The 22,030-nt window shown below is 36.0% G+C and overlaps 18 protein-coding genes and 2 pseudogenes across 20 annotated transcripts, besides 4 other annotated features; 10 read left to right on the forward strand and 10 right to left on the reverse strand.

Moving 5' to 3' along the window:
* Positions 1–7,763: a mobile genetic element.
* TVAGG3_0322290 (Poxvirus D5 protein-like family) lies at positions 4,259–4,609 on the forward strand (the record flags this gene model as incomplete). The annotated part of the gene is made up of 1 exon (XM_051230206.1): positions 4,259–4,609. The coding sequence occupies one exon, from the start codon at positions 4,259–4,261 to the stop codon at positions 4,607–4,609; it is 351 nt and encodes a 116-aa protein (XP_051099936.1).
* Positions 4,645–5,062, forward strand: TVAGG3_0322300 (annotated as a pseudogene). Its single transcript has one exon. A coding segment is annotated over exon 1 (418 nt).
* Positions 5,753–6,445, forward strand: TVAGG3_0322310 (protein of unknown function, DUF4106 family; the record flags this gene model as incomplete). Its single annotated transcript, XM_051230207.1, has 1 exon — positions 5,753–6,445. One exon carries the CDS (start codon positions 5,753–5,755, stop codon positions 6,443–6,445), a length of 693 nt encoding a protein of 230 aa, XP_051099937.1.
* On the reverse strand, positions 6,846–7,727 carry TVAGG3_0322320 (organellar and viral DNA polymerase type B; the record flags this gene model as incomplete). The annotated part of the gene is made up of 1 exon (XM_051230208.1): positions 6,846–7,727. One exon carries the CDS (start codon positions 7,725–7,727, stop codon positions 6,846–6,848), a length of 882 nt encoding a protein of 293 aa, XP_051099938.1.
* An 841-nt stretch (positions 7,764–8,604) lies between the features above and the next one.
* Positions 8,605–8,804, forward strand: TVAGG3_0322330 (annotated as a pseudogene). The gene has a single exon. A coding segment is annotated over exon 1 (200 nt).
* A 28-nt stretch (positions 8,805–8,832) lies between these two features.
* TVAGG3_0322340 (uncharacterized protein) lies at positions 8,833–9,417 on the reverse strand (the record flags this gene model as incomplete). Its single annotated transcript, XM_051230209.1, has 1 exon — positions 8,833–9,417. One exon carries the CDS (start codon positions 9,415–9,417, stop codon positions 8,833–8,835), a length of 585 nt encoding a protein of 194 aa, XP_051099939.1.
* Positions 9,418–9,690: 273 nt separating this feature from the next.
* On the forward strand, positions 9,691–10,077 carry TVAGG3_0322350 (uncharacterized protein; the record flags this gene model as incomplete). The annotated part of the gene is made up of 1 exon (XM_051230210.1): positions 9,691–10,077. The coding sequence occupies one exon, from the start codon at positions 9,691–9,693 to the stop codon at positions 10,075–10,077; it is 387 nt and encodes a 128-aa protein (XP_051099940.1).
* A 28-nt stretch (positions 10,078–10,105) lies between these two features.
* Positions 10,106–10,402, forward strand: TVAGG3_0322360 (uncharacterized protein; the record flags this gene model as incomplete). The annotated part of the gene is made up of 1 exon (XM_051230211.1): positions 10,106–10,402. The coding sequence occupies one exon, from the start codon at positions 10,106–10,108 to the stop codon at positions 10,400–10,402; it is 297 nt and encodes a 98-aa protein (XP_051099941.1).
* A 723-nt stretch (positions 10,403–11,125) lies between these two features.
* On the forward strand, positions 11,126–11,601 carry TVAGG3_0322370 (uncharacterized protein; the record flags this gene model as incomplete). The annotated part of the gene is made up of 1 exon (XM_051230212.1): positions 11,126–11,601. A coding segment is annotated over one exon (476 nt), but the record flags the coding sequence as incomplete, so codon positions are not given.
* Positions 11,602–11,789: 188 nt separating this feature from the next.
* TVAGG3_0322380 (uncharacterized protein) lies at positions 11,790–12,053 on the reverse strand (the record flags this gene model as incomplete). The annotated part of the gene is made up of 1 exon (XM_051230213.1): positions 11,790–12,053. The coding sequence occupies one exon, from the start codon at positions 12,051–12,053 to the stop codon at positions 11,790–11,792; it is 264 nt and encodes an 87-aa protein (XP_051099943.1).
* Positions 12,054–12,083: 30 nt separating this feature from the next.
* Positions 12,084–12,329, forward strand: TVAGG3_0322390 (uncharacterized protein; the record flags this gene model as incomplete). Its single annotated transcript, XM_051230214.1, has 1 exon — positions 12,084–12,329. The coding sequence occupies one exon, from the start codon at positions 12,084–12,086 to the stop codon at positions 12,327–12,329; it is 246 nt and encodes an 81-aa protein (XP_051099944.1).
* A 16-nt stretch (positions 12,330–12,345) lies between these two features.
* Positions 12,346–17,655: a mobile genetic element.
* TVAGG3_0322410 (DNA/RNA polymerases family) lies at positions 12,352–12,810 on the reverse strand (the record flags this gene model as incomplete). Its single annotated transcript, XM_051230215.1, has 1 exon — positions 12,352–12,810. One exon carries the CDS (start codon positions 12,808–12,810, stop codon positions 12,352–12,354), a length of 459 nt encoding a protein of 152 aa, XP_051099945.1.
* TVAGG3_0322420 (uncharacterized protein) lies at positions 13,739–14,481 on the reverse strand (the record flags this gene model as incomplete). The annotated part of the gene is made up of 1 exon (XM_051230216.1): positions 13,739–14,481. A coding segment is annotated over one exon (743 nt), but the record flags the coding sequence as incomplete, so codon positions are not given.
* Positions 14,527–15,111, reverse strand: TVAGG3_0322430 (phage tail repeat-like family; the record flags this gene model as incomplete). Its single annotated transcript, XM_051230217.1, has 1 exon — positions 14,527–15,111. The coding sequence occupies one exon, from the start codon at positions 15,109–15,111 to the stop codon at positions 14,527–14,529; it is 585 nt and encodes a 194-aa protein (XP_051099947.1).
* Positions 15,131–15,286, reverse strand: TVAGG3_0322440 (uncharacterized protein; the record flags this gene model as incomplete). The annotated part of the gene is made up of 1 exon (XM_051230218.1): positions 15,131–15,286. One exon carries the CDS (start codon positions 15,284–15,286, stop codon positions 15,131–15,133), a length of 156 nt encoding a protein of 51 aa, XP_051099948.1.
* Positions 15,306–15,707, reverse strand: TVAGG3_0322450 (uncharacterized protein; the record flags this gene model as incomplete). The annotated part of the gene is made up of 1 exon (XM_051230219.1): positions 15,306–15,707. The coding sequence occupies one exon, from the start codon at positions 15,705–15,707 to the stop codon at positions 15,306–15,308; it is 402 nt and encodes a 133-aa protein (XP_051099949.1).
* TVAGG3_0322460 (uncharacterized protein) lies at positions 15,725–16,293 on the forward strand (the record flags this gene model as incomplete). Its single annotated transcript, XM_051230220.1, has 1 exon — positions 15,725–16,293. A coding segment is annotated over one exon (569 nt), but the record flags the coding sequence as incomplete, so codon positions are not given.
* Positions 17,656–18,635: 980 nt separating the features above from the next.
* On the forward strand, positions 18,636–18,959 carry TVAGG3_0322470 (uncharacterized protein; the record flags this gene model as incomplete). The annotated part of the gene is made up of 1 exon (XM_051230221.1): positions 18,636–18,959. The coding sequence occupies one exon, from the start codon at positions 18,636–18,638 to the stop codon at positions 18,957–18,959; it is 324 nt and encodes a 107-aa protein (XP_051099951.1).
* Positions 18,960–19,222: 263 nt separating this feature from the next.
* TVAGG3_0322480 (uncharacterized protein) lies at positions 19,223–19,585 on the reverse strand (the record flags this gene model as incomplete). The annotated part of the gene is made up of 1 exon (XM_001581725.1): positions 19,223–19,585. The coding sequence occupies one exon, from the start codon at positions 19,583–19,585 to the stop codon at positions 19,223–19,225; it is 363 nt and encodes a 120-aa protein (XP_001581775.1).
* Positions 19,586–19,724: 139 nt separating this feature from the next.
* Positions 19,725–20,543, reverse strand: TVAGG3_0322490 (phage tail repeat-like family; the record flags this gene model as incomplete). Its single annotated transcript, XM_051230222.1, has 1 exon — positions 19,725–20,543. One exon carries the CDS (start codon positions 20,541–20,543, stop codon positions 19,725–19,727), a length of 819 nt encoding a protein of 272 aa, XP_051099952.1.
* Positions 20,544–21,384: 841 nt separating this feature from the next.
* Positions 21,385–21,414: a terminal%2Cinverted (terminal inverted repeat of MuDR-3_TvMULE3 transposon ID:TVAGG3_0322500).
* Positions 21,385–22,030: part of a mobile genetic element that runs on past the window's edge.

Here is a 22,030-nt window from a genome sequence, read left to right on the forward strand (position 1 = left end):
CCCAACTATTCTATATTTTTACCATATGAAATGTACGCCGCTCAGAATATAACGCCAACAGTTTTGGATGCCATGAATGGAAATGTTTCCGAATGGTATAACGAATGCGACAATGCCATTAGAAGGTCAGAAATAGTTCCTGGAACTTACGAATATACAACTGCTGTTTCTTATGGAAACGTAGGTGATTTTGGAGAAGGTTCTTCAACAACAGTAGATATTGCTTGCGACAGGTTTCATATAATTTCTATTGACAACTCTTTCTTATACGTGGAACAAGACATTGAAATAAAACCTTCTGCCAAGTTGTCTGACAAGAAAGGTTGCAATGGAATTTTCTATGTCGGATACCAATATGCTCCAGAAGTTTTCATGGGATATAAGATATATTCTAACTCTGACTTAGTTCAAACAGTAACATGGGCAAACTATGAATGGTTCGCTTTGAGAAACTCAGTACAACCACAAGCTAGAGAACAAACAGACCAGTATGCACTATTGAGAAAATAAGAAGACTTGACCCTAACGTTCCAGGAGTTTATGTTAACCTTTCTGGACAAACTGCAGCAGCAGTAACCAAAGTAAAACTGAAACTTAGAGTTCCTTTGTCATCTTTCCTCATCTTCAGGTTTTTAAGATACTTGCCAAACTGGGCAGGAAAAATTTCTATCGAACTTACTCCAAGCAAAAATAACTTAGTCATTGCACCAACACAAGACCATTCACTCTTACAGAAGTAAAGGGAACAAATAAATGTCATTCGCCGACTTTTGCAAAACAAAGTTGACTTAGACTTTGGTTTCTCAAACCTCAACACTGAAGTAAACTATTATTTCAATGCTGCTGGAATGCTTGGGACCCAGTTAAGTTCACATGCGAAAAGTTTGAATGCAAGAGAATAGAAAGCAGACTTGCAGTCTATATGTTGGACCCAGATATTTCAAATGCTTTAGCTGCCAAATATATTGCAGTTCCACTTATGTTCCCTATACACCAAATATCTGTCAAAGACTTTGCAGGTGAAGTTGGAAACCAAAGTGCTGACCCAGGTGCAAGAACAGATATTGCTTTAACAACTGCAATGAAACATGCAGATACTATGTTTGTACTGTTCAGACGAACTATAAATGACTATTCTTGTTTCTACAACCCTGGTATTAAATATCATATAAACATAGATGGCAAATACTATCCAAGAGAAGAATATTCTACAGTTGAGGATATGAGGTCATACAACTTGACATTAGATGCTATGAACTTTAACAACAACTTCACAACAACCATTAACCCTGAAATGCAAAGTTCTATTATGCCATATGTGAAAGTATGGACTCATACAGGAGGTCAAAAAACTCAATATACAAATGGAGACCGTTCAAACTTTTGGCTTGGCATTCCATTTGCTGACTCAGAAGACTTTATGGTGGTATTTCAACTGTTGGTACAGTTCAAATACAATATACTGGTGACAGAGACGGTCCAGATGAATTGAAGAGCAAAGAAGTTTACAAAACCAATAGCACTTTTCACGGAAGATGCTCTTTTGAAGATTCGTTCGATGAAACCTGCTGGGGCTCCTCAGATTGGCATAACGACAGCTTCCATCGAGCAGATTTTGGCAGCAGGTCAGTAAGTTGTTCTTGAACTGACTTCTCTCCGTCAAATATTGACAGTACGCCAGTTTTGACATAAAATTGTATTATAAACTTACCTTTAGAAATATCGTCAGTTTTGTTGTTATATTTTTGTCTGCTTCAAGAACTTTCACCATTTCAGTTATACCAACTTTCTTTGCTTTATGAAAATATTTTGGTTCAGCAAAGACTGCTATTCTATAACATTTTCCATTGTTTGTATAAAGAACTATTCTGTCAATGAACTTGTATTGTTTGTGTGTGTAAACTTTGTTTTGCTTCAATTCGAAGAGATACTCAATACGTCCATCTTTTTATTCTAAGTAAAATGTCATTTCCGAAAAATAGAAGCGTAAGTGTTTCAAAAGGTTTAATGGCGGTGGCAGATGTGAAGTTAAATTCACCAACTCAAACAAACAGTCAAAGTGTTGTTGTCAATGTCAAAGAAAGAGATGTTGAAGTGGGGGAAACCATACGAAGACGAAGATGGTATAACAATTGTTCCTGTAAAAGAACAACCAACATACCCTGAAGTTAGCAGAGACTTAAGTTCTGTTGCAGATATTCGAAACGACTACCAACAACTTAAAGACAAACTTAAAACTCAGGAGAAGATTTGTCAGCTTTAGGTATAATGTTAAACTTGGTCGAACACAACCCTGTAAAAGTGAACTCATATGTCATCGCACCTCATGAAATTTTGAAAGAACTATTGAAACTTTTGACAGAGGCAGACGATATAAACATCAAAGAAATAGAACCCGACATTGCTTGCTGTGGTGTTTCATACAATGTCATTGACAAGATATACGTTATGAAAGGAGGTGAAACGTTGAACTTAAAATATAGTTTCCCAGACGTCATAAAAATATTTGACGACCACAACATTTCATTAAAATTTATTTGCTAAGTAAATGGCAGAAGACATAGTGGTTTATACTATTACGACTAAAAACCCTGAGTCATATAATTCTATAACAACAAACTTACAAAGTCCTCAAGGACGATATTGTAAACTAACCTTAAACACAATGACGACTAAAGCCTGTTTTGCTCTTTTGACACCAGAAGACTTTTTGTTGTGAATGGTAAAAAATACTCCTTTGAAGATACTTACTCAGATATACCACCAACAGGTTTTGTTGACTTATTTAATACTTTAGGACGGATGTAACATGTGCTGCAACTAGAGCAGGTTTCATTATGTTTGGATGTCCGACTGAGTTTACTATAAACGATATGAGCTATAATACAAAACTTATATCTGGTTTTTACTACCAACAGTTTCCTATAACAGGAAAAGGTGTCATACAAGGAATGTCTATTCCATTGACATTAAGCACACCAATCTTATATATTGTTTCAAACTTAGGTTCAAAGTGTTATTCGAATGTCGACAGAAACTATTATGACCAAAAGATACTTATGCGTATAAACAACACTTTCTCTGCTGGTTTGCCTATTGTTCATTCGAATGCAGAATTTTCAACCTTAGTGAACTCAAACACTTTGGCAAGTATAACGTTGACATTAGTTGACGCAAACTTTGTTCCTGTAAAACTTTTATGTCCTATGTATTTGTCAATGACGGCAGAAAGTTTCGAATTGGAAGATGCAACTGGTGAAAGTATTGTATTACAAGAACAACTTCAACAACAAATAGCTCAAGAACAACAAATGCAACAAATGCAACAAATGCAACAAAGTCAAGAATAAAAAAAATATTTTTTTTATTTTTATAAAAATGTACAGAATAGATGTTTCAGATTTTTATGACTTCCAAGCATTCAGAAATATGTGTCCATTTCGAGACTATAACAAAGCAGTCGAGAATTTGAAACGTTTAGTCATTTATGTTGACTCTGCCCCAGAATGTTATGTCATGAAAGAATGGGATGTTGTCTTTAACAAACCAAGAGCAACAATAGTTTCAGAACAAGAATGTAGACAGAAACTTAAGAAAATAAAAGTTGTACAAGTTGGCATGAAGATGTTAGATGCTTGGGATATCTTATTGTCAAAGTTAGAAGATTTTTCAGTTCGTGGTATAAAGTTTATACACCTTCTCCAAACTTCTATTCTATCTTCACTGGATATAAATACGAACAAGTAGAATGGAAAGAAAATATTATAGAAGCTTGGTTAGACCATGTCAAAGAAATTATATGCAATGGAAACGAAAGAGTCTATGAGTATATCTTATGTTGGTTTGCAAACATCTTACAACATCCAAGTGCTAAAAATGAAACTGCTCTCATTATAATTGGAAAACAAGGAACAGGTAAGAACACTTTCTTTACAGATATCTTGTGCAAACTGTTAGAGGGCTATTCGAATCCGAATATGACAAACTTAGAAAACATCTGTGCAATTTAACTCTCAATAGAGAATATGAAACTTATAGTATGTAACGAACTTCAAAGTATAGATACAACAAAGTTTTGAACTCAGATGCTTTGAAGAGTCTTATAACAGACAAAGTTGGAGTTGTTGAAAGAAAATATAAAGACCAAAGAGTTTGTGAAAATGTTGCAAACTTCATTATGGTTTCAAACAATGCTGTTCCGATGAAGTTAGAAAGTTCTGACAGAAGATATGTAGTTGTCAGAACGTCAGATTCTCATATGCAAGATACAGAATATTTTGACGACTTAGCAGAAACTTTGACATCTGACTTTTACAACCACTTGTTCTCATATTTCATGACATTAGATATTTCAAAGTTCAATCCAAGACAAATTCCACATACCGAAGAGAGACAAACATTGTTAGAAGCAAACAAGAGTGTATATGAACTGTTCATAGATGAGACTAACTTTGAGTGTTTAGATGAAAGGTCATTGTACGATTCGTATAAACAATATTGTCAAGAATATGGTTATATGACAGCGTCTAAACGTACATTCTTGGCAAATGTCAAAAGTCTTTTAGATGTTCAGAATGGTGTATATACAAAGAAAAATTTTTATGAGTAAATTTTAAAAAAATATTTTTTTATCCGATAGAAAAGATGACGAAATTCATCTCAGTAAATAAGTACATGACAGAAGTCAAAGAAGAACTAGACCCATTCGCTTATTTGAATGTTTACTTCTACCATTTTGAAAAGTCTACATTTGCAAAGTTTGGAACATCGAACCAGTTAAGTTTGCTATTGTGACTAAAAATGGTGCGAAATTTGAAGACTTAGACATAGAAGGTTTGTTAGCAGTCAAAGAAAATTTTGACAGAAGGTTTTCAAACCTTAAAGAAGGCAAGCATACAAACTTGTATACCTTTATGAACCAAAGAAAGCAGACGACTATGAATATTATGAGTCTAAGATAGTTGAAGTTCAAGGTAAATTGGGTAAAAAGATTTTAGAGTCTAAACCAGTGTTTGCTCCTAAAGAGGAAGAGAACATTGACATTGACCCAGAAATGTTCTAAAAATAAAATTTTATTTTTACATGTCAAATTTCTTTTTCTCTGGCTCTGGCTCTGGCTCTTTCTTCTCTTTTCTACTTTCTTTCTTTCTTCTCTCTCTTCTTCTTCTCTTCTTGGTGGAGTTATGTCAAACTTCTCAGAACCATATTTTTGTAAAAGGTCTTTGTCCTTTAATAGCTCTTCTATTCTGTTTTCTATTTCATCTTCAAGAACAGCGCATGTGTCTTCTTTGCATTCTAAGAACTTTTGTTGGACTTCATCTTTCCAATCGGCGTCATCTCTGTCAACAAGTCTTGTCATTGACAAACTTAAAGACTTCTCTGCTTAATGTTTTATGGTTCTTGTCATATTCCCAGAAAACAGAACTTTAGAACAAATTCACCTTTCTTGTTTACACTATGTAAGATTTTATGGTCTACAGATGTTTTGCTTGTCGAAAGCTTGTCTCGAATATAGATAGCGAAATCGCTAGACATTTCCTAAAAGATAAAAATTTTTAATTTTTCTAAAAATATGTTAGAAAAAAAGTTTGCTGACATTGACAAGAAATTTGAGAATGTTTTAAATAAGAACAAGAGGAAGTTGGAAAATGCTCAGATAAAACCCATACATGACAAGTTCCTATTTGCTCAGAATGGTATAACAGGTCTAATCGCACCACCTGGGTCGGGTAAGACTTTCACTTATCTTAAAATGGCTGCACAACAACAAGAACTAGATGAGAAGAACCCATTCTATGAGTTAGTAGTCATTTGTAGTACTTCTGGTCAATTTGACCAAACCGTCAATTCGTTCAAAGATATTATAAAGAAGTCTAAGTTAGTATGTATAAAAGACTCTGAGTTGTTAGATTGGATAAAGAAGTACCAAAGAAGAGTTTTGAAGTACAATGCTATAAATGAGTATGTCAATTCTAAGTTTAAAGACCCAAATGAGGAAATGCAGAGAATATTAGAGAAGAAACACTTCAGAAACAAACAGAAAGAGATAGAATACATTTCGAAGAAATTGCAATCTTACGATTGGAAGACTTACCCTCATAGATGTCTTCTTATCTTAGATGACTTTGCTTCTCATCCTTTGTTAAAGAATAGAGAACAAGACATGTGTCGAATTCTTAAGAAGCTCAGACACTTTAACATCTCAGTTGTCATTTGTGTACAGACAGCAAAGAGTTTAAGTAAGGATGTTAAAAGAATACTTACTGACATTGTACTTTTCCCCGGATTGTCCGAAGACGATTTCATGGAACTTATGAAAGAGTCCATGGCAGGTAAGTTTGACAGACATGAACTTTGGGAGAAGTACAAAGTCATACAAGACCCTCATACTTCTTTCAGAATTCATATCTACGCGAACAAAGTTCAAATTGTAAAAAGTCAATAAAAATAAATGGTTCATTTACTCTGCTTGTTTGAAGTTGTCAAAATACTCTGTTATTTTTCACGATTTTCATGAGTTTTAGGCTAGACCGGTAAAAGTCGGTCTAGAGAAATTTCACGATTTTCATACGGAATCTCTTCTCTCGGTTTTCCGAGGGAAGCATCTTATGCCATTTTACTCAGAATTTTGGTCATTTTTTTCAGCAAAAATATATTTTAGGGTAGAAGGTTAGATCTAACCTGTTTTCTAACCTCATTTCTACCCATATGTCCTTACTGAAAAAAGTATGTGTTCCCTATGTCATTTTACTCAGAATTTTGTTGCTGAATTCAATAAAAATATATTTTAGGGTAGAAGGTTAGATCTAACCTGTTTTTCTAACCTCATTTCTACCCCAGTTATTTTATAAGCGTTTTACATGGTAAACATTGTGAATTCGTGAAATTCTAAACAATTTCGTAGCTTCTATTTCTTCTGTCAGTACATCGAATGTTTTAACAATGCCGAAGGTTTCTTTATATTTCTTCTTGACATCTGAAAGAAGGAAATCGTCAGCTGTTGGATAGTTTTTGTTTAGAAATGTCAACATGTCCATTTTATCTTCTGCTGGTTTCTCTGCCTCCCTCTTTAAGTCAGCATAGTCGTTTCGCATACGTTCTATCTCTTTGACGGAGTAGTTATATTTCCTCATTGCTGCTTTACATTTAGAACATTGTGGGTTCATTTTTGCGTTATATTCTGAAACCTTACCTGCTAGTATGACTAAGGCGTCAATTGCTCTCTTTAACTCAAAAGTTGCGGGTTTTATCTGTTCATTCCATATCTTACCTCTTCTATCTTTATCTCTTATCTGCCATACACATTCAGCAACTAACGAAACAAAGTTGTCGTAGGTCTTAAACTCCCCAGATTTGTATATGTCAGAGATGTTCTTATATACCATATCGCAATCTTTGTCCATGACTTTGTGGTTGCAATGAAATCCAAGAAACTCATAGTTAACCTTTCGTATGAACTTCTTTATTTCTACTGAGTCAGTTGCTTTGACTTCTATTTCATCGAATTCTGGAATAGTAAGCTTTTGTTGTTGGATTTCAGGAAGTTTAGGTAGATGGTCAATAATATCCTGCATTTCATAAAGATATTCTTCATCTGTTTCATCTTTTGCAGTGCAATCTAAATCTCCTTGGAGAAGTTCTTGCTTTATCTTCTGGATTTCTGTTTCGAAAGTATATGAAGAAGGAATGAAGCTTTTCATCTCTACTAACATTGAAGTTGGGTTCATGACTAACGAGTTTGGTGCTGTTGTTGCTAACATGTTCTTACAATAAAAATAAAAAATATTTTTTTAAAAAAACTAACTTTATTTTTTATTTCGGGAAAACTCATGAAAATTCAAGAGTTTTGTGTGTTTTCTACGAGGGTAGAAAAGAGGGTAGAAAAGAGGTTAGATATACCCATCTACCCTAAACATTATTTTTGCTGAATTCATGAGTTTTGGTTGAAAGAATACGGTGGAGCCAAAAGTGGCTCGACCTCAAAACAAGCATTTTCTGTATAAAATTCATGAAAATTCAAGAGGGTAGAAAAGAGGTTAGAAAAGAGGTTAGATATACCCATCTACCCTAAACATTATTTTTGCTGAATTCAGCAACAAAATTCAAATTGTAAAAAGTCAACCTTGAAAAATGTAAGTGTTTAGTCTTAGTAAGATGGTAGCTTCTTAAAGCAAATACCATTGCTGAGTTTTATGTACGTGAAGAGAAGTACAATGAATTCAATTACGAGTACAATTGCAATGACAACTAAGGCAACTATTTTTGTCTTTTGCCAGCAAGGGTACTTCTTCTCTTCCAATGGTTCGGCAGAACTATACTCACTCATGAGAAATGCCAAAACGGTTTAATAGAAAAAGTGTCATTTTTTCATGTCCGAAGACTCGAAGGTGCAACACTTCCAAAATACCGACGAACTCAGAAGAGCAGCATGGCAGTATCTTCTTGACAACTTTTTTGAGTTCTCCAGGTACACCTTGGAAAATGCTGAAGAACTCCGACACAGAGAATTTGGAGAAATTGCACTCCAATACTACCTTGACAAACAAAGGGTAAACAAAGGGTAAAATAAGACTAAAAACTTAACGTTTAAAAAGTGACATTTTTATGAGCTCCGAGTCACCGAGAAAACTTGGTCAGATGTTAGCAGCTTACTTCCCCGAGGAGGATGGAAGCGTTACATACATCAGGTTCAAAAACAACGAACCTGGAATTGCGTACAAATTCGCAATTACATGACCATGGAAGAGTACGAAAGGTTCCTACAAGAGAAACCAGCTCTAAACAACTCAGAAAAGAAAGAATAAAAAGTTTAACTCGTAATTGTTTATTTTTTTACTTGTATGGGCAAGCTGCAAGAATGAAGTCGACTATCTCAGTCTTTGTCTTGACCAGTTGGACTGCTCTTGCGAGTACGTCTGTTTTGCGGTCTCCAGCTGGTGTCTGACCTTCGTAATTGCGCATGTTCTTGAGAGCTCCAACTGTAAATGATTGTAGGATGAAGAGTCTCTCAGACTGCTTGAGGTAGTCTTCACGGTCACGAACCGAATCTGTGGTACGAGTCGAATCGGTCGATTTGAGGGAAGAGACTGAAAGCCTGTCGTCTTCCATAGGGGCTGTGGCATAATCTTTGCGTAAGCGGTTCAGACCTTCTTCGAACTCTTGGTCTCTCTTCGATTTGGATTGAGATTGGAATTGCTGGGGTGGAGCTTGTTGGAACATCCAAGGGTTGGGGAAGTAAGGCATAGGCTGAGGAGGAGGGTAGTTCGGGAAGCCTTGTGGTAGGTAGTAACCTTGAGGTGGAAATTGGTAGTAATTTGGTGGAGGGACTTGCTGGAACTGAGGTTGCTGAGGTGCAGGGGCTGGTGCTTTAGGTTCCTCTGGTTTGGGAATGGGCTCGGTTGGTGGTACGTCGGACATCTGTTTGTGGCTTAACCGTCGGAAGGAAAAACCTTTCCTGTCGGAAGGAAAAACCTTTCCTGTCGGAAGGAAAAACCTTTCCTGTCGGAAGGAAGAACTTTTTCTGTTGGAAGGAAAAACTTTTTCTGAAGTTCGACCAAAAAGTTCTCAATTTTCGAAAATTTGAATGGTTTACGGACGGACAACTGGAAGAACTTTTTCTGTCGGAAGGAAAAATTTTTCCCTTTGTCCGGAAAATTTTTTCCAGTTGTCGGGAAAATATTTTCCTGTCGGATGGAAGGACTCGGAATGCAAGAAGGACTTGACGAGGCAATTTACCTAATTGAAATTAACGACTGCGTAAAAGACTACTTGCGCAAGGTCATGAAGCCCAAGGTCAAGTTCATCTCTATTACTGGAAGGTCTACACTTCAGCTCGAGACTTCGACTGGAATTCCAATTCAAATACCAGACGGGACAGCCTACGATGGCATAAAGGACGCCAAAAGAGAAGCTCTTGTTAAGTTCCTAAACAAACGTCCTTGGATAAAAATACCAAACAAGGAGAACCCCCTACCCCATATGAAATTGGCAATTCAGTCTCTCCTTCACTTCTCGGGTCAGCCGTTCTACATAACCTGTGAAGGCGACATTCAGCCAGTTCTTCAGCCAGTTCAGTAAACATCTCATTTTAACTTCACTTTTTTTTATGTTTTTACTCACACTCGTACTCAACAGGTTTGTGTACAACTATTTCAACTGTGAACCTTGTATTGACCGGTCTTCCTGCAAATGCAAGTTCGGTCAATACACAATTTATGGTGGCAAGAAGGACAGTGGGGAATGTTATTCTGACATCTGTTGTTGCGCTCGAGAGAGATTTGAAATTTCAGAGCCACCTCCCCCAAGAACTCCAACACCAACACTCAAGTTGCCAAAGACTCATGTGAAGAAGAAGCCTTCTGGTAAGTTTCTTATAGCCATATACATGGCACGCTTTGAGTAAAAACATTTTTTTCATTTTTTGAATGAAGCAAGTTAAATTCGTCCCACACCAATCTCAATGGACCGATGAAGAGTTTCAAGCCATGGTTGAAGGCGTTGAGAACGACATAGACGGCGAACTTGAAGGAGCTCAAACCACAATTGCAACCAAAATTGCAGAAGTCAAGGAACAAATAGCTCCACTTAAAGCTACCAAAGCTACTCTTGACCTCATGGATAGTTACCGTTTAGATGTCAAGAGTGGAATAAGACAATTAAAATTAAAACTTCTAAACTACGAAGCTATACTCCAAAAGTTAGCAGAAATGAGAAGACTTTACCAGAGCTACTTACATGTAAGGGACTTACCTTCAAGCAGTCCGACCAAAGATGAATTTTCTGACATTGTCCCAATTTTGTCCGAAAGTCAGCTCAGATGTTTCGAACTGCTCCCAACATATCCAGAATATGAACGTTTGCCTGAACTCTTCCGCAATCTCAAAAAACGTTTTTTGGTTCTCATGTTCGAAACTTTTATCGGAAGAGACAACAAACGTTCAGAAGAAGAACAAGATATTATTTTAAACTTGTTGTATGACTTAACCGTCATAACAAGCTTTTTGAAGTAAAACCGTCATTCTCAAACCACTTCATTTTTTCGATGTCCGAACAAGCACCGAAGCCGAACACAATAGCAGATGTCCTTTCAAGGTTGCCAGACAAGCGCCCAGTTCAAATTCAAATTATGCATTTGAAAGCTCATCTGACAAACACCGTTAAGACTCTCCAAAGTAGTCTTATGGAAGAGATGAAGGGACTTAAAGTCGAAGTCCTCACGAACCAAGCTTCCAATGAGAAACGCCTGAACGATTTCACGGAAACCTTGCACATTTACGCGAGAGAGAACCGAGACCTTGCCAGACTCATCTACCGTTTCTTCGAAGAGATAGATGCCATCTGGAAGGTACTCGGAAAGGACAGAACCTCCAACACCGTAATTCGTGAGTACCAAATTGAAGAAGGTATTATCAAAGAAGAGGAAGAAGAGGAAGAAGAGGAAGAAGAGGAAGAAGAGAAACACGAAGAAGAGGAAGTTTGGGCAACCCTTGTTGCCGATGACACTTACGAAATTTCCCAACCCTACCCATACAAAATCCGCAACAGGGAGACCGGCAAGGTTCTAACCCCAGTCCTCAACAACTTGGGACACTTGAACCTTAACCTTCGGAATCGCGGTTCAATCTCCATGGGCAAGCTTGTCGCAATTCAATGGGTTCCAAATCCAGGCAAGAAGACGAAGGTCAGACACATTGACGGTGACAAGCTCAACAACCGTAAGGAGAACCTCGAGTGGTTCTAAGAGTAAAAAAATTTTATTTTAGGGGGAAACCCCAAGTAAATTTAGGTGTTTATTTGGATAAGTATGTTAAATTAAGGGCAATTTGGATAAGTAGTTCCTGACCCCTGAATTGGACTCTTTCGTCATCCCAGTTGCGTAGGAGGTCGTCCCAGAGGAGTTGGTAGAATTGCCAATCCAAGGACGATTTGTCCTCCCAGGCATTGAGGATGTACTGCTCGTAGAGTCTCATGACCTCTGCCTTGCACCAGACACCCTCTCCCTTGGAACGTAAGGCTTCTTCGAAGTGCTCGAATGCGATTGGCTGCATGACCATCCGAAATGACACTTTTTGTCCGTTTGGTCAATGTTCGTGTCTCGTGCCATAGTCGATGAAAATACAGACAAACAGGTTATATATGAGTTTGAGACCAAGAATGGTGTAACTCGACCTGTCCGATTCAAAGACTCCGAGGGCGACCATGAAATTAAACGGAAATTAGCTAGGAAGGAATATAAAATGGACTGGTTGCCACCACCTCCACCTCCACCACCTTTACCTGTTCCTCAAGTAAATAAGCCTTTCCCGTTCCCAAGAATTCCCACATTTTAATTCAAATTCGAATAAAAATTTTTTATTTCATGCAATGTTTTATTTCTGTGCCGTCTTCAAGTATGCCCCAGTACTTACGCTTGGAGAGGACATGAACTTCGGTGAAAATTTTGTCCAATTTGAATTGACCCATCTTTTCACCGACCATTCCCATTTCAATGAGTTTGTTATAGCCTTCTTCGTTCGTCATGAGTGCGTCAATGTTCTCATAGTAAACCTTCACTTTGGATTTGACTTCGGAGAAGAATTTGTTGTAGTTGTCAAGGACTGCCTTTGCGAACTGAGGGTAAGACCAATGTTCGACAATAGGTTTTAATGTGGTTACTAAGCCACTTTGACCTTGAGTGAATTCGTACTTCAAAACAAAAGGAGAAAACCTTTCAACAAAGTTGTCGACCTTCTCATAATGTTTACTCTTCATCTCTTGAGGTTTCTTAATGGAATATCCCCATGTCGAATTCATAAGCAATTTGAGTGTCATTGCAAGTTTGGGGTTTGAAGCTTTCCTAATATCATAGAGTTGTTGTATGACTTTTCCAACTGTATAGTTCCTTCCCGGGAACTCACCGTCTTCGTTTGGAATTCCAGTCGGGATATATTGGACGAACCTCATGTACGCAGCGTTAAGGTCGACATAGTATATCTTTTCATCTGAGTCGAACTTATCGCATCCAATTGGTCCAGTTTGTGGAAATTCAAGTGAGTCTCTTATCTTTTGAGAAACTTCTCCTGTTATCTCATAAACATCGTCAAAGCAACCTGTTTCATATAAAATTTTCTGACCTAACTCAGATGCTCTCCAATACAATTTGACGTCAATTGGATGTCTCAATGGAAGTTTGTTTATAGCATCTTGAAGTTCTTGCAACCTCATTGGAAGTTCTTCTGGTTCAGGTTGGTATCCGAACAATCCAACCCCTTGTGGAATTGTGTACTTCTTTTGTACTAGAACTTTGTCTGGAACAACTTTTGGTCTTGCTAACAATGAAAAGTTTGTTTCGTCTTTTGGTACAAAAGTTTCTGTCAGCTTGTCATCTGGAATTGGTTCCAACAAACCTTTCTCGAAAAGAATGTTAACAGCTCTGACAATGTTACACTTACCTTTTCCGAACATAAGACTTTCGTTCAACATGAAGTGGTTGTGGACAATTGCAATCTTCAACCATGGTAAGTCTTTGTCAACAACATAGTCGTCATGTGAAGAACCTTTAGCTGTAGGTATGCTGACTCGGATATTGACATTTGCCAACGGTGCAATTTTTGCCAATTGACCTCTGAGAATGTACCTTGTCTTCACACATGACTCAAGATACTTCATCTTCTCTTCTGTAACAAGACCAGAGTTCCTGAGACATGTAAGAATGCAAGGTTCATTGACAATTGTTTCAATTGAATTGTAAATTCCATACCTTGTCAAGTCAATGTCAGACTTATTTATGAACGGGAAGTATCCAGCATGTTGTCTGACTGCTTGAGGGTTAGGTTGGTACCATTCGAACTTGACACTTGCAATTCCTTCAATTGCATTCAAAATGTCTGAGTCGGAGTCAACCATTTGTTCTCTCTTTGTAGTCTTGAAAGCGTCAAGAAGTTTTGCAGCTGTTTGTTCATTGCCATTTGCATAGTAAATGTGACCATCCAAATCTGTTATGGTCAATCTGAGATTGTATCCTTTCTTATTTCCATCTTGAATTGCAGCAAGTACTCCCATGAAGCCTTCTTTGTTCTTTCCTTCGTCAAAGTTTACTGTAAAGGTTCGACCAGATGTAATTTGACTTCTAACTTCACGATACTTTTCATATGCATATCTTGTTCTTTCCATGGGAGCATGACCATCCTCTGCACTACCTTTTTTCCTTCTCAAAGGATGCAATTGTTCGTCATGTTTCCAGTAGAATCTGGCAAAGCCGTCGTGTCCTTCAACTTGAGGTTCACTAACATCGAAAGGCATGTCCATAAGACGTTCTTCTTCTAACCTCTCTAGTCTGTTTGGATAATTTGCACGTGCTGTTTCCAAATCCATTTCGTAGGTCAGACCAGCCAGTTTGTCATAGACTTTTATGGGTCTTCCCTTCCTATATTTAAAATTCTTCGAAACTCTCCAACCATATCTTTGCAACTCTGCTTTTATTCTAGCAGACTTTCTATCCATTCTATATGGGGGCATTTTTATAAAAATAAAAAAATGTTTTTTTCTTTACTTAACATAACCGCCTGCTGCCATAAGTCTTTGACGCCAACCCATACCAGCTAATGAAGGTTGACTTGGTTTAGTTTGGAAACTAAACTTTGGTTTTGGTTTATCTTCCGTTTTTGGTTTCTCTTCTTCTATCGGTTTTTCGTCACTTTTCGGTTCCTCTGACTTTACTTCACTTGCAGGAACAGTTGTGTTGTCAACATCTTCATAAATATCATATGCCATTTGTTTTTGTTTTCCTTTCAACTTTTTGTGTTTGTTGTAAAGTTTAGAATATTTCGACTCTAAGTCAATGAGATGTTCTATAATGAACTGTTGGTCAGTGAAGTAAACTTTTCCATCTGTTGTCTCGAAAGCTCCTTCAGACTTCAATATTTTATTTGTGAGAGTCTGTTTCTTTTTTGAGATACTAGCCGTTCCATTTCTATGAAAAGTGACTTTATAGTTAGGGTTTGTATTTCCAGACCTGGCACTTTCTATTATTGAATTTTTCTCTTCATCTGTAAGTTCTTTGACAGGTTTTGACAATGGTTCTGAACTTTTTGTTTGTGGTGTCAAATCTACGGTTTCAACTTCTTCGGTCATTTCATCTCAGTAAAAAATTTTAGTTTGGTTTGTTTTCAACTGGTTGTTGTTGTTTTTTAAGTCGGTCTAAAACTTCCTGAGGTATAGGAAGAACTTGACAAACACGTGGTGGTGTAACTGCTGGAAGCCGACAAATCCATCTTGAACCCATTTGTCTCAATGCTGTATTGTTCATTTCATCTCAGTAAAAAACTTTACATTCCCCACGTTTGAGGCGGTTGAGGTTGGTTATTGTTTACCCATTGTTGTGCATGGTTATATCCTCTGTTAAAGAATCTTTCACCTTGGTCCATATAGTGTCCTGCTTGGTTATAGTAGTCATTTGCTTTGTTATAATAGTTTCCTGCTTGTCTTCCTACATTGTCCATCCATCCTTGAACTTTTCCTCTTGTTTCAGGATTTGGAATAAGATTTGTTGCATCTCGTGCTACATCCCAACCTTTCTGTACAGTTTGTATAATAGGTTGTGCTTTCTCTTTAAGTATACCTAATGTACTCAAAATCTTCCTTCCAACTCCAAATACACCTCTGGCTATTGTTCCCACTGCGGGCAAAAATCTGGATGCAACTCCTGCTAATGCGCCAAATAAACCCATTTCTTATGGGTTAAAAAATGACGAATCCAAACAAGGACCCCTATGTTTCTAAAGCGACAAAGAAAGCACTCATGATAAAAATCTTTAGTTCAACACCAAATGCTTGGTTTATGGATATCTTGGAAAACATTCCGAGGTATAGAGAAGATGGACCTCCATACTGGCTAATATTTGTCGGTCAAAACACAAGATACTGTGAAGCCATACCATTATGGTCCAAAAATATTTTAGATGTGAAAACTGCTTTGACAATATTCGTTGACAAATACCATCCAACAAAACTGACATCTGACTGTGAAAGTTCTTTCAAATCAGACGATGTAAAAAACTATCTGCGTTCAAAAAATGTAAACCAATATTTCATTGTCGACCAAAACCATTCTGCTCTTGGTGTCATTGACGGTTGTATAAAAATGTTAAGAGACTTAAACCAACCACAAGGTGGTGAAGCAAATGAAATGTCATATGACGACAAATATAGACACTTCTCCATGGCAAAGATGAGACAAGTTTTAAATATTTACAATAGCCGTAAACAAAAAGGTTTGGGAAACCACTCCCCCGAAGAAATGAAAAACAACCCTGACTTAGAGAAAGACTATATATTTAATAATTTAGTCAAAAGAGACAAACAAGAAAGAATGCCGGGCTTCAAACTTAAGAAAGGTGACAAAGTAAAAATAGAAATACCTAAACGCGACCCATATGAAAATACTATTGACTATGACAACAATGGGAACTCGACAGGTACTCACATTCGTGTTCGTAAAAATAGAAGAAAGTATACAAGAGAATATTATGAAGTTTTAGGCAAACATGGCAAAATGTACACACTGCAAGCAGAAGATAAAACTACTATTGTCAGACCTCGTTTCAAACTTGTCAAAGTTCAAGGTGGTATACTTTCAAAGACAGTTCCTAACAAATATAAGACAACTCCTGACGAATATGCTAAAGAAGTTGAAAATGACGACTAAGCATTTCTATACCATGCGTAAACTGTCATGTAAGGTGGCATGTAGTCTTTACTTTGTCCCGTTGTTTGCGTATATCCTGAAACGCGATGTGTATGGTTTCCATCTCCCTGAGTGTTACCCCAGAAACAATTTATAGCAAACTGAACGTTGTCTTTAACATCATATCCTTTACCTTTTTTCATTGCTGACCAATCCCAAAATCTATGCTTATGCCAACCTGCTTGAGATGTACTTAAATCTATGTAGTGACTGTGCGCAGGTAAGTTTTCACCTGAAATCGTTTTACTTCCACCTGTTTCCTTTGAAGAGTTTGCACAATACAAAAACCTGTCGACTATTTGAGTCCAAGTTCCAAAACCCAGAACTGTTTCTGGTCTGGTAGAGTTCATTGACGTATAAATAGAGCCTATAGGATATAATGTTTGAAGCATTTCTGTCTTTAATGTTTGAAGCTCTGTTTTGTCTGCTTTCTTGTCATATAAATCTTGAGCAGTGAATTTAATATTATGTTCATCCTTCATGACATAAACATCTTTACATCTAATGTTTCTCATCGTCGTTATGTTGTCATCCGATGTTAAACCTTGTGGAAAGTTAGGAGGTTTACAATATAATGCATCCCCACCAGTTTCTTCAACCGTTCCTTCAATACTTTCTATAGCAACAGTTGTAAAACTTGTATGTGTATGAGTCTTATTTGCTTTCTTCTCTAACTCATCGTTAACATAAGTTTTATCTGCTTTAAGGTCTAAACATCCTGAAACCCATCCTGTATCGGCTTTAACTTTAAAAGTCTTCGATGTCCATTCATGGTACCAGTCAACCCTTTCTTTCATTTCGTTATCTTTTTCATCCACATATTCCTTATCCGCTTTCTTCTCTAACTTACTAGCCACATATTCCTTATCTGCTTTCTTTTCAAGGCTAACGTTTAAGTCTGTTATTTCAGATATAGAATGTGTATGAGTCTTTTTAGAATATTCGTTTTCAGCTCTTGTCACTTCACTTGACATTTTATTGTCAACATATGTTTTGTCTGCTAGTTCAGGATGAGTATGTTCTTTTGTTGCATAAGCATTGTTAGCTCTTTCTTCTTCTTTTGCTATTGCATCGTCTACATATTCTTTGTCAGCTTTGTTGTCAACATCTGCTTTCAAAAGAAGTTCTTTTATAGGTTTCTCGTTTAAAGTTCCTTTTGTTGGATTTATACAGACAGTATGGTTCTTATTGTCTTGAAACAGAAACTCATCTGTCATTGGGTTTAATGTCAGTTTTAAGTTTCCTTCTTTCAATGACTCAGATATCTTAGAATAGTTTGAAAAGTTTGTTGTGTTCTTATTTAGAGCTTGCACAATGAGTTGTCGGTTGTGTTGTATTTCTCTCATAGACGCTGTTTCTTTCGACATTTTTATTCTAGATAAAATATGCTTTCAATAGAAAAAGAAAATTCAAGAGTTGCTACAACTAAACCATTAGATGAACTTTTTACTAATGTCGGTCAAAAGTTTGAGACAGAGACCGTAAAGCATGAAGGCTATCGTTTTGACTACCCATTAAGATGGTTAAGAGACCCATCTGTCACAAAAGCTATTGGCTTTCGTAGAATGAAGTTTGTGTCTGTAGAAGATAAAAGTTTTCCATTTATTGTAAGGTTTCATATAGATTATATATCTGAAGGGAAACGAAAAATGTGGGAAGAAATTGAGCTAATACAAGTTGACCTTTCATCTTCTCTCCAGACTGCGTTAAAAAATATAGAAGATAAAATAAATTCATGTTATGCAAAATATGCTGATGAATATGCAAATACCGAGAGCACACTTTATGTGAGAATTGTATATGACAAACAAAATTCACAAGTGTCATTTCAAATCTACGAAGACAATCCAAAGAAAGAGAACAACAAATATATACAGAATTCACTGCAATGTCATGGTATTATTTGCAAAGAATGTTAAATCAGAAAGTCGAACTTCCTTTAGCAAATATTTACAGTCGATATGCAAGAGATGAACCATATTTATTTAAAGATGTTTTCGACCCAGCTGCTATTATTGTTCATGCTTCATTTTCTGGCGCCCAAAACTCTTTCTTATGCTTGGCAAATGACTTTTACGAAAAACCTACAAAGTTATACGAACCACCAAGTGGAAGTATTTCAGACTTTCAAGTATGGTTTACTACAGATGGAAGAAAAAGAATAATTCCATTATACCATGCGTTTTACTTAGAACTTAGTTTCATATACAACTACTATCGAACGGTAAAAATATAATTTTTTAATACGGTTGAGGTGTTGGATTTGGTTGCCAACTTGACTGTGGTGCAGGTTCAGGCTGTTGTATAACAGGAGCTTGTTCTTCTGGTTCAGGGTCTTTAGGTATAATACCAACGAACTGACCTACCCTTTTACCAATATTTTTGACACCGTTCCAAATTCCTCTTCCTACGGTTTTTATTCCATTCCATATACCTCTTCAACATTTCGAAAGAAGTTTCCAATACTACTGAAGAAACCCATTTACTATATGTAAAAATCTAATGTCCGCCTAGTCTCTTACGTTTCCTGTTGAGTTCCATAGCATTCTTTAACTGGAGCTCATACATTCTGTTTCTCCTCTGGTAGAAAACATATTCTGGGTCAACTCCTGTGTTTGCGTCATCTGCATAAAGTTGTTTATATCCCACTTCAGGGTTTGTATAAAACTCTTTCCATCTCATATTTGCATACCATGGTGGCAAACCTAACGCAGCGTCATTTGACATGGCAGTTTGCATTTGTACATCTGTTGGCACTTGACCATAGTTTGCCATTGCAGTTTGTATTCTAACTTCATTTGGAATATTCTCTGGGTTTGGTTGTCCAGGTTGCTGTGCATTCGCTAAGTTCTGTGCGTCCATTTAATATTAGATAAAAATATCTCTTACGAGTACATATGCTGAACATTTGCAGGCATTGGTTCATCTTCATATTCTCTATATCTTTCTGCCACGTCAAATAAATAAATGACACAATGGAAAAAACCTAAAACAAGTAGTCCTATTTCAAACCACATTTACTTACTAATAAAATTTCTTTATTGTGACACTTTCTCCAGTTTATAGGACCTCTCTCATATTCTATCTTGTCATATATAAACTCATAGTCATGTATGTCCTCTAACCATCTCATAACGGTTTCCAAACCACTTTTATCGGATGTAAAGTAAAAGCATGGACAGTTATGTAAAACGTCTAAAGTTTCTAAAGAGTCTCTCAAAGTCCAGTCTACTTGGTATTGAAAATCCCATTTGTTATAGAACGGCGGGTCCACTATAAAGAAAACATTTTCCTTGTCTTTATATTTTTCATACAAATCTGTCCAATGACATCTCACAAACTCTATACCCTCAATATATTTATCTATGTCCTCTTTGAAAACATTTGTATAGTTAAGATATAAAACTTTTGACATAAGTGTTTCAATGTCATGAACTCTTATAGCACCACTATATAATAGTCTAGCAGATATACTATCCCAGTCTATATATTCTGCTTTTTTCAAAACCTCTCTCACAATATTTTTGTTATCTAATGGTATACGTTCCATCTTACCTATAGGTATCTTTTCTTTTAACTCTTTCAATATTTTGTTTGTGTCTGGTATATGTTTGAGACGGTCCATATAGTTGTCGAAGTCATTGCATATAATCTTTGAGTCTGGGAATATTGTATGGCACAAATGGGATATATAGAAACTTCCACCGAACAAATCTACAAATGTTAGACCATTCGGTAGTTTCTTAAGTTCTCTCAATAGAATATCTTTACATTTACTCTTATTTCCAAAGAACGGTAACGGTGGTTTTGTAAAATTCATTTTATATACAATAAAAATGTTTTTTCCTGAAAAGTGACAGAAAAGTGACAAAACATGTACGAAGAAGTCTTGAAAATTCAAGAGGGTAGAAAAGAGGTTAGAAAAGAGGTTATATCTAACCTTCTACCCTAAACATTATTTTTGTCTGATTTTACGAAGAAGTCTTGACAAAACATGAAAACATATATAATTTGTGAAAAGCTCCTGGAAGACCCGTATATAAGAACTTCATTTATACTAAACATCTTCAGGGCTAGAAGGCACGAAGTGCCTGGAAGCCCCACTCCCTTTTTTTTTTTTTTTTTATTCATATGCATCGTATAAGACAATTCTATGATCCAGCCTATTATCCTCACTAAACTTTCTTAAATATAATATTTGAATTTTGTCTTAAATTCTTTAACAAAAATATATCTTTTTACCTAAAACATCCACAAAATGTTATCCATCATAAACAATTCGACGATCGAAATACGTCCTAAGTAATTTTAAGAAAATTTAATTTCAAATTTCGGATTTCTGTAGAAAATAACGTCAGATTCAGTTCTACATCGATTGTATCAGCGATTCATTACATTCAGTTTCAAAATGCATATATTTATTTAATCATCTTCGTGATAATGAGAAAATCAGTACACTTGTGCACATTAAAAATATCTAGTCAGAAAGTCTATTTGCTGTCTCAATACCATCAAATAGAATATATCGTTCATATTAAACGATTTTATTATGTTTTTATGACTGTGAGAATAATACAGATGTTGGAAAAATCGTTCATATTCAACGATTTTATTATGTTTTTACTCTCGGTACAAATTTTTTCCAAAACCCAAAAAAATTCGGCAAACCCAAATTTTAGCTAAAAGTGACAGGGGAAAAAACGTTTAGTATTAAAAAAAAAGACCGATGAGAGCTTCGTTCGAAATATAGAGGGAACTGAGAATGCGCAACCATTCTCAGGGAATATTGGATGCTATTCCCGTTCCCTCTGTATGGAAAATTGAGGTTTTCAAAGGGAGTTAAAATAATATCAAATTTATACTAATTTACTTCAAAATACAAAAGTATTTGACAGCTAAAATTAGTTACTTTAGCAAGCCTATCAATACCCTTTTACGATTATTGTTACTTTTTCGAAATAAAAGTAAAAACAAATTTATACTAATTTACTTCAAAATACAAAAGTATTTGACAGCTAAAATTAGTTACTTTAGCAAGCCTATCAATACCCTTTTACGATTATTGTTACTTTTTCGAAATAAAAGTAAAAACAAATTTATACTAATTTACTTCAAAATACAAAAGTATTTGACAGCTAAAATTAGTTACTTTAGCAAGCCTATCAATACCCTTTTACGATTATTGTTACTTTTTCGAAATAAAATAAATTTATTATCAAAAACCTTTTTTTTCTTAGTAAAAATAAACAAAATTTTTTACCTTATGAACTTTTGATGGAAATATGCAAATTTAAAATAATAAAGAAA

The sequence above is a fragment of the Trichomonas vaginalis genome, chromosome V (assembly GCF_026262505.1).
Source record: "Trichomonas vaginalis G3 chromosome V, whole genome shotgun sequence".
Taxonomy (NCBI): domain Eukaryota; phylum Parabasalia; order Trichomonadida; family Trichomonadidae; genus Trichomonas; species Trichomonas vaginalis.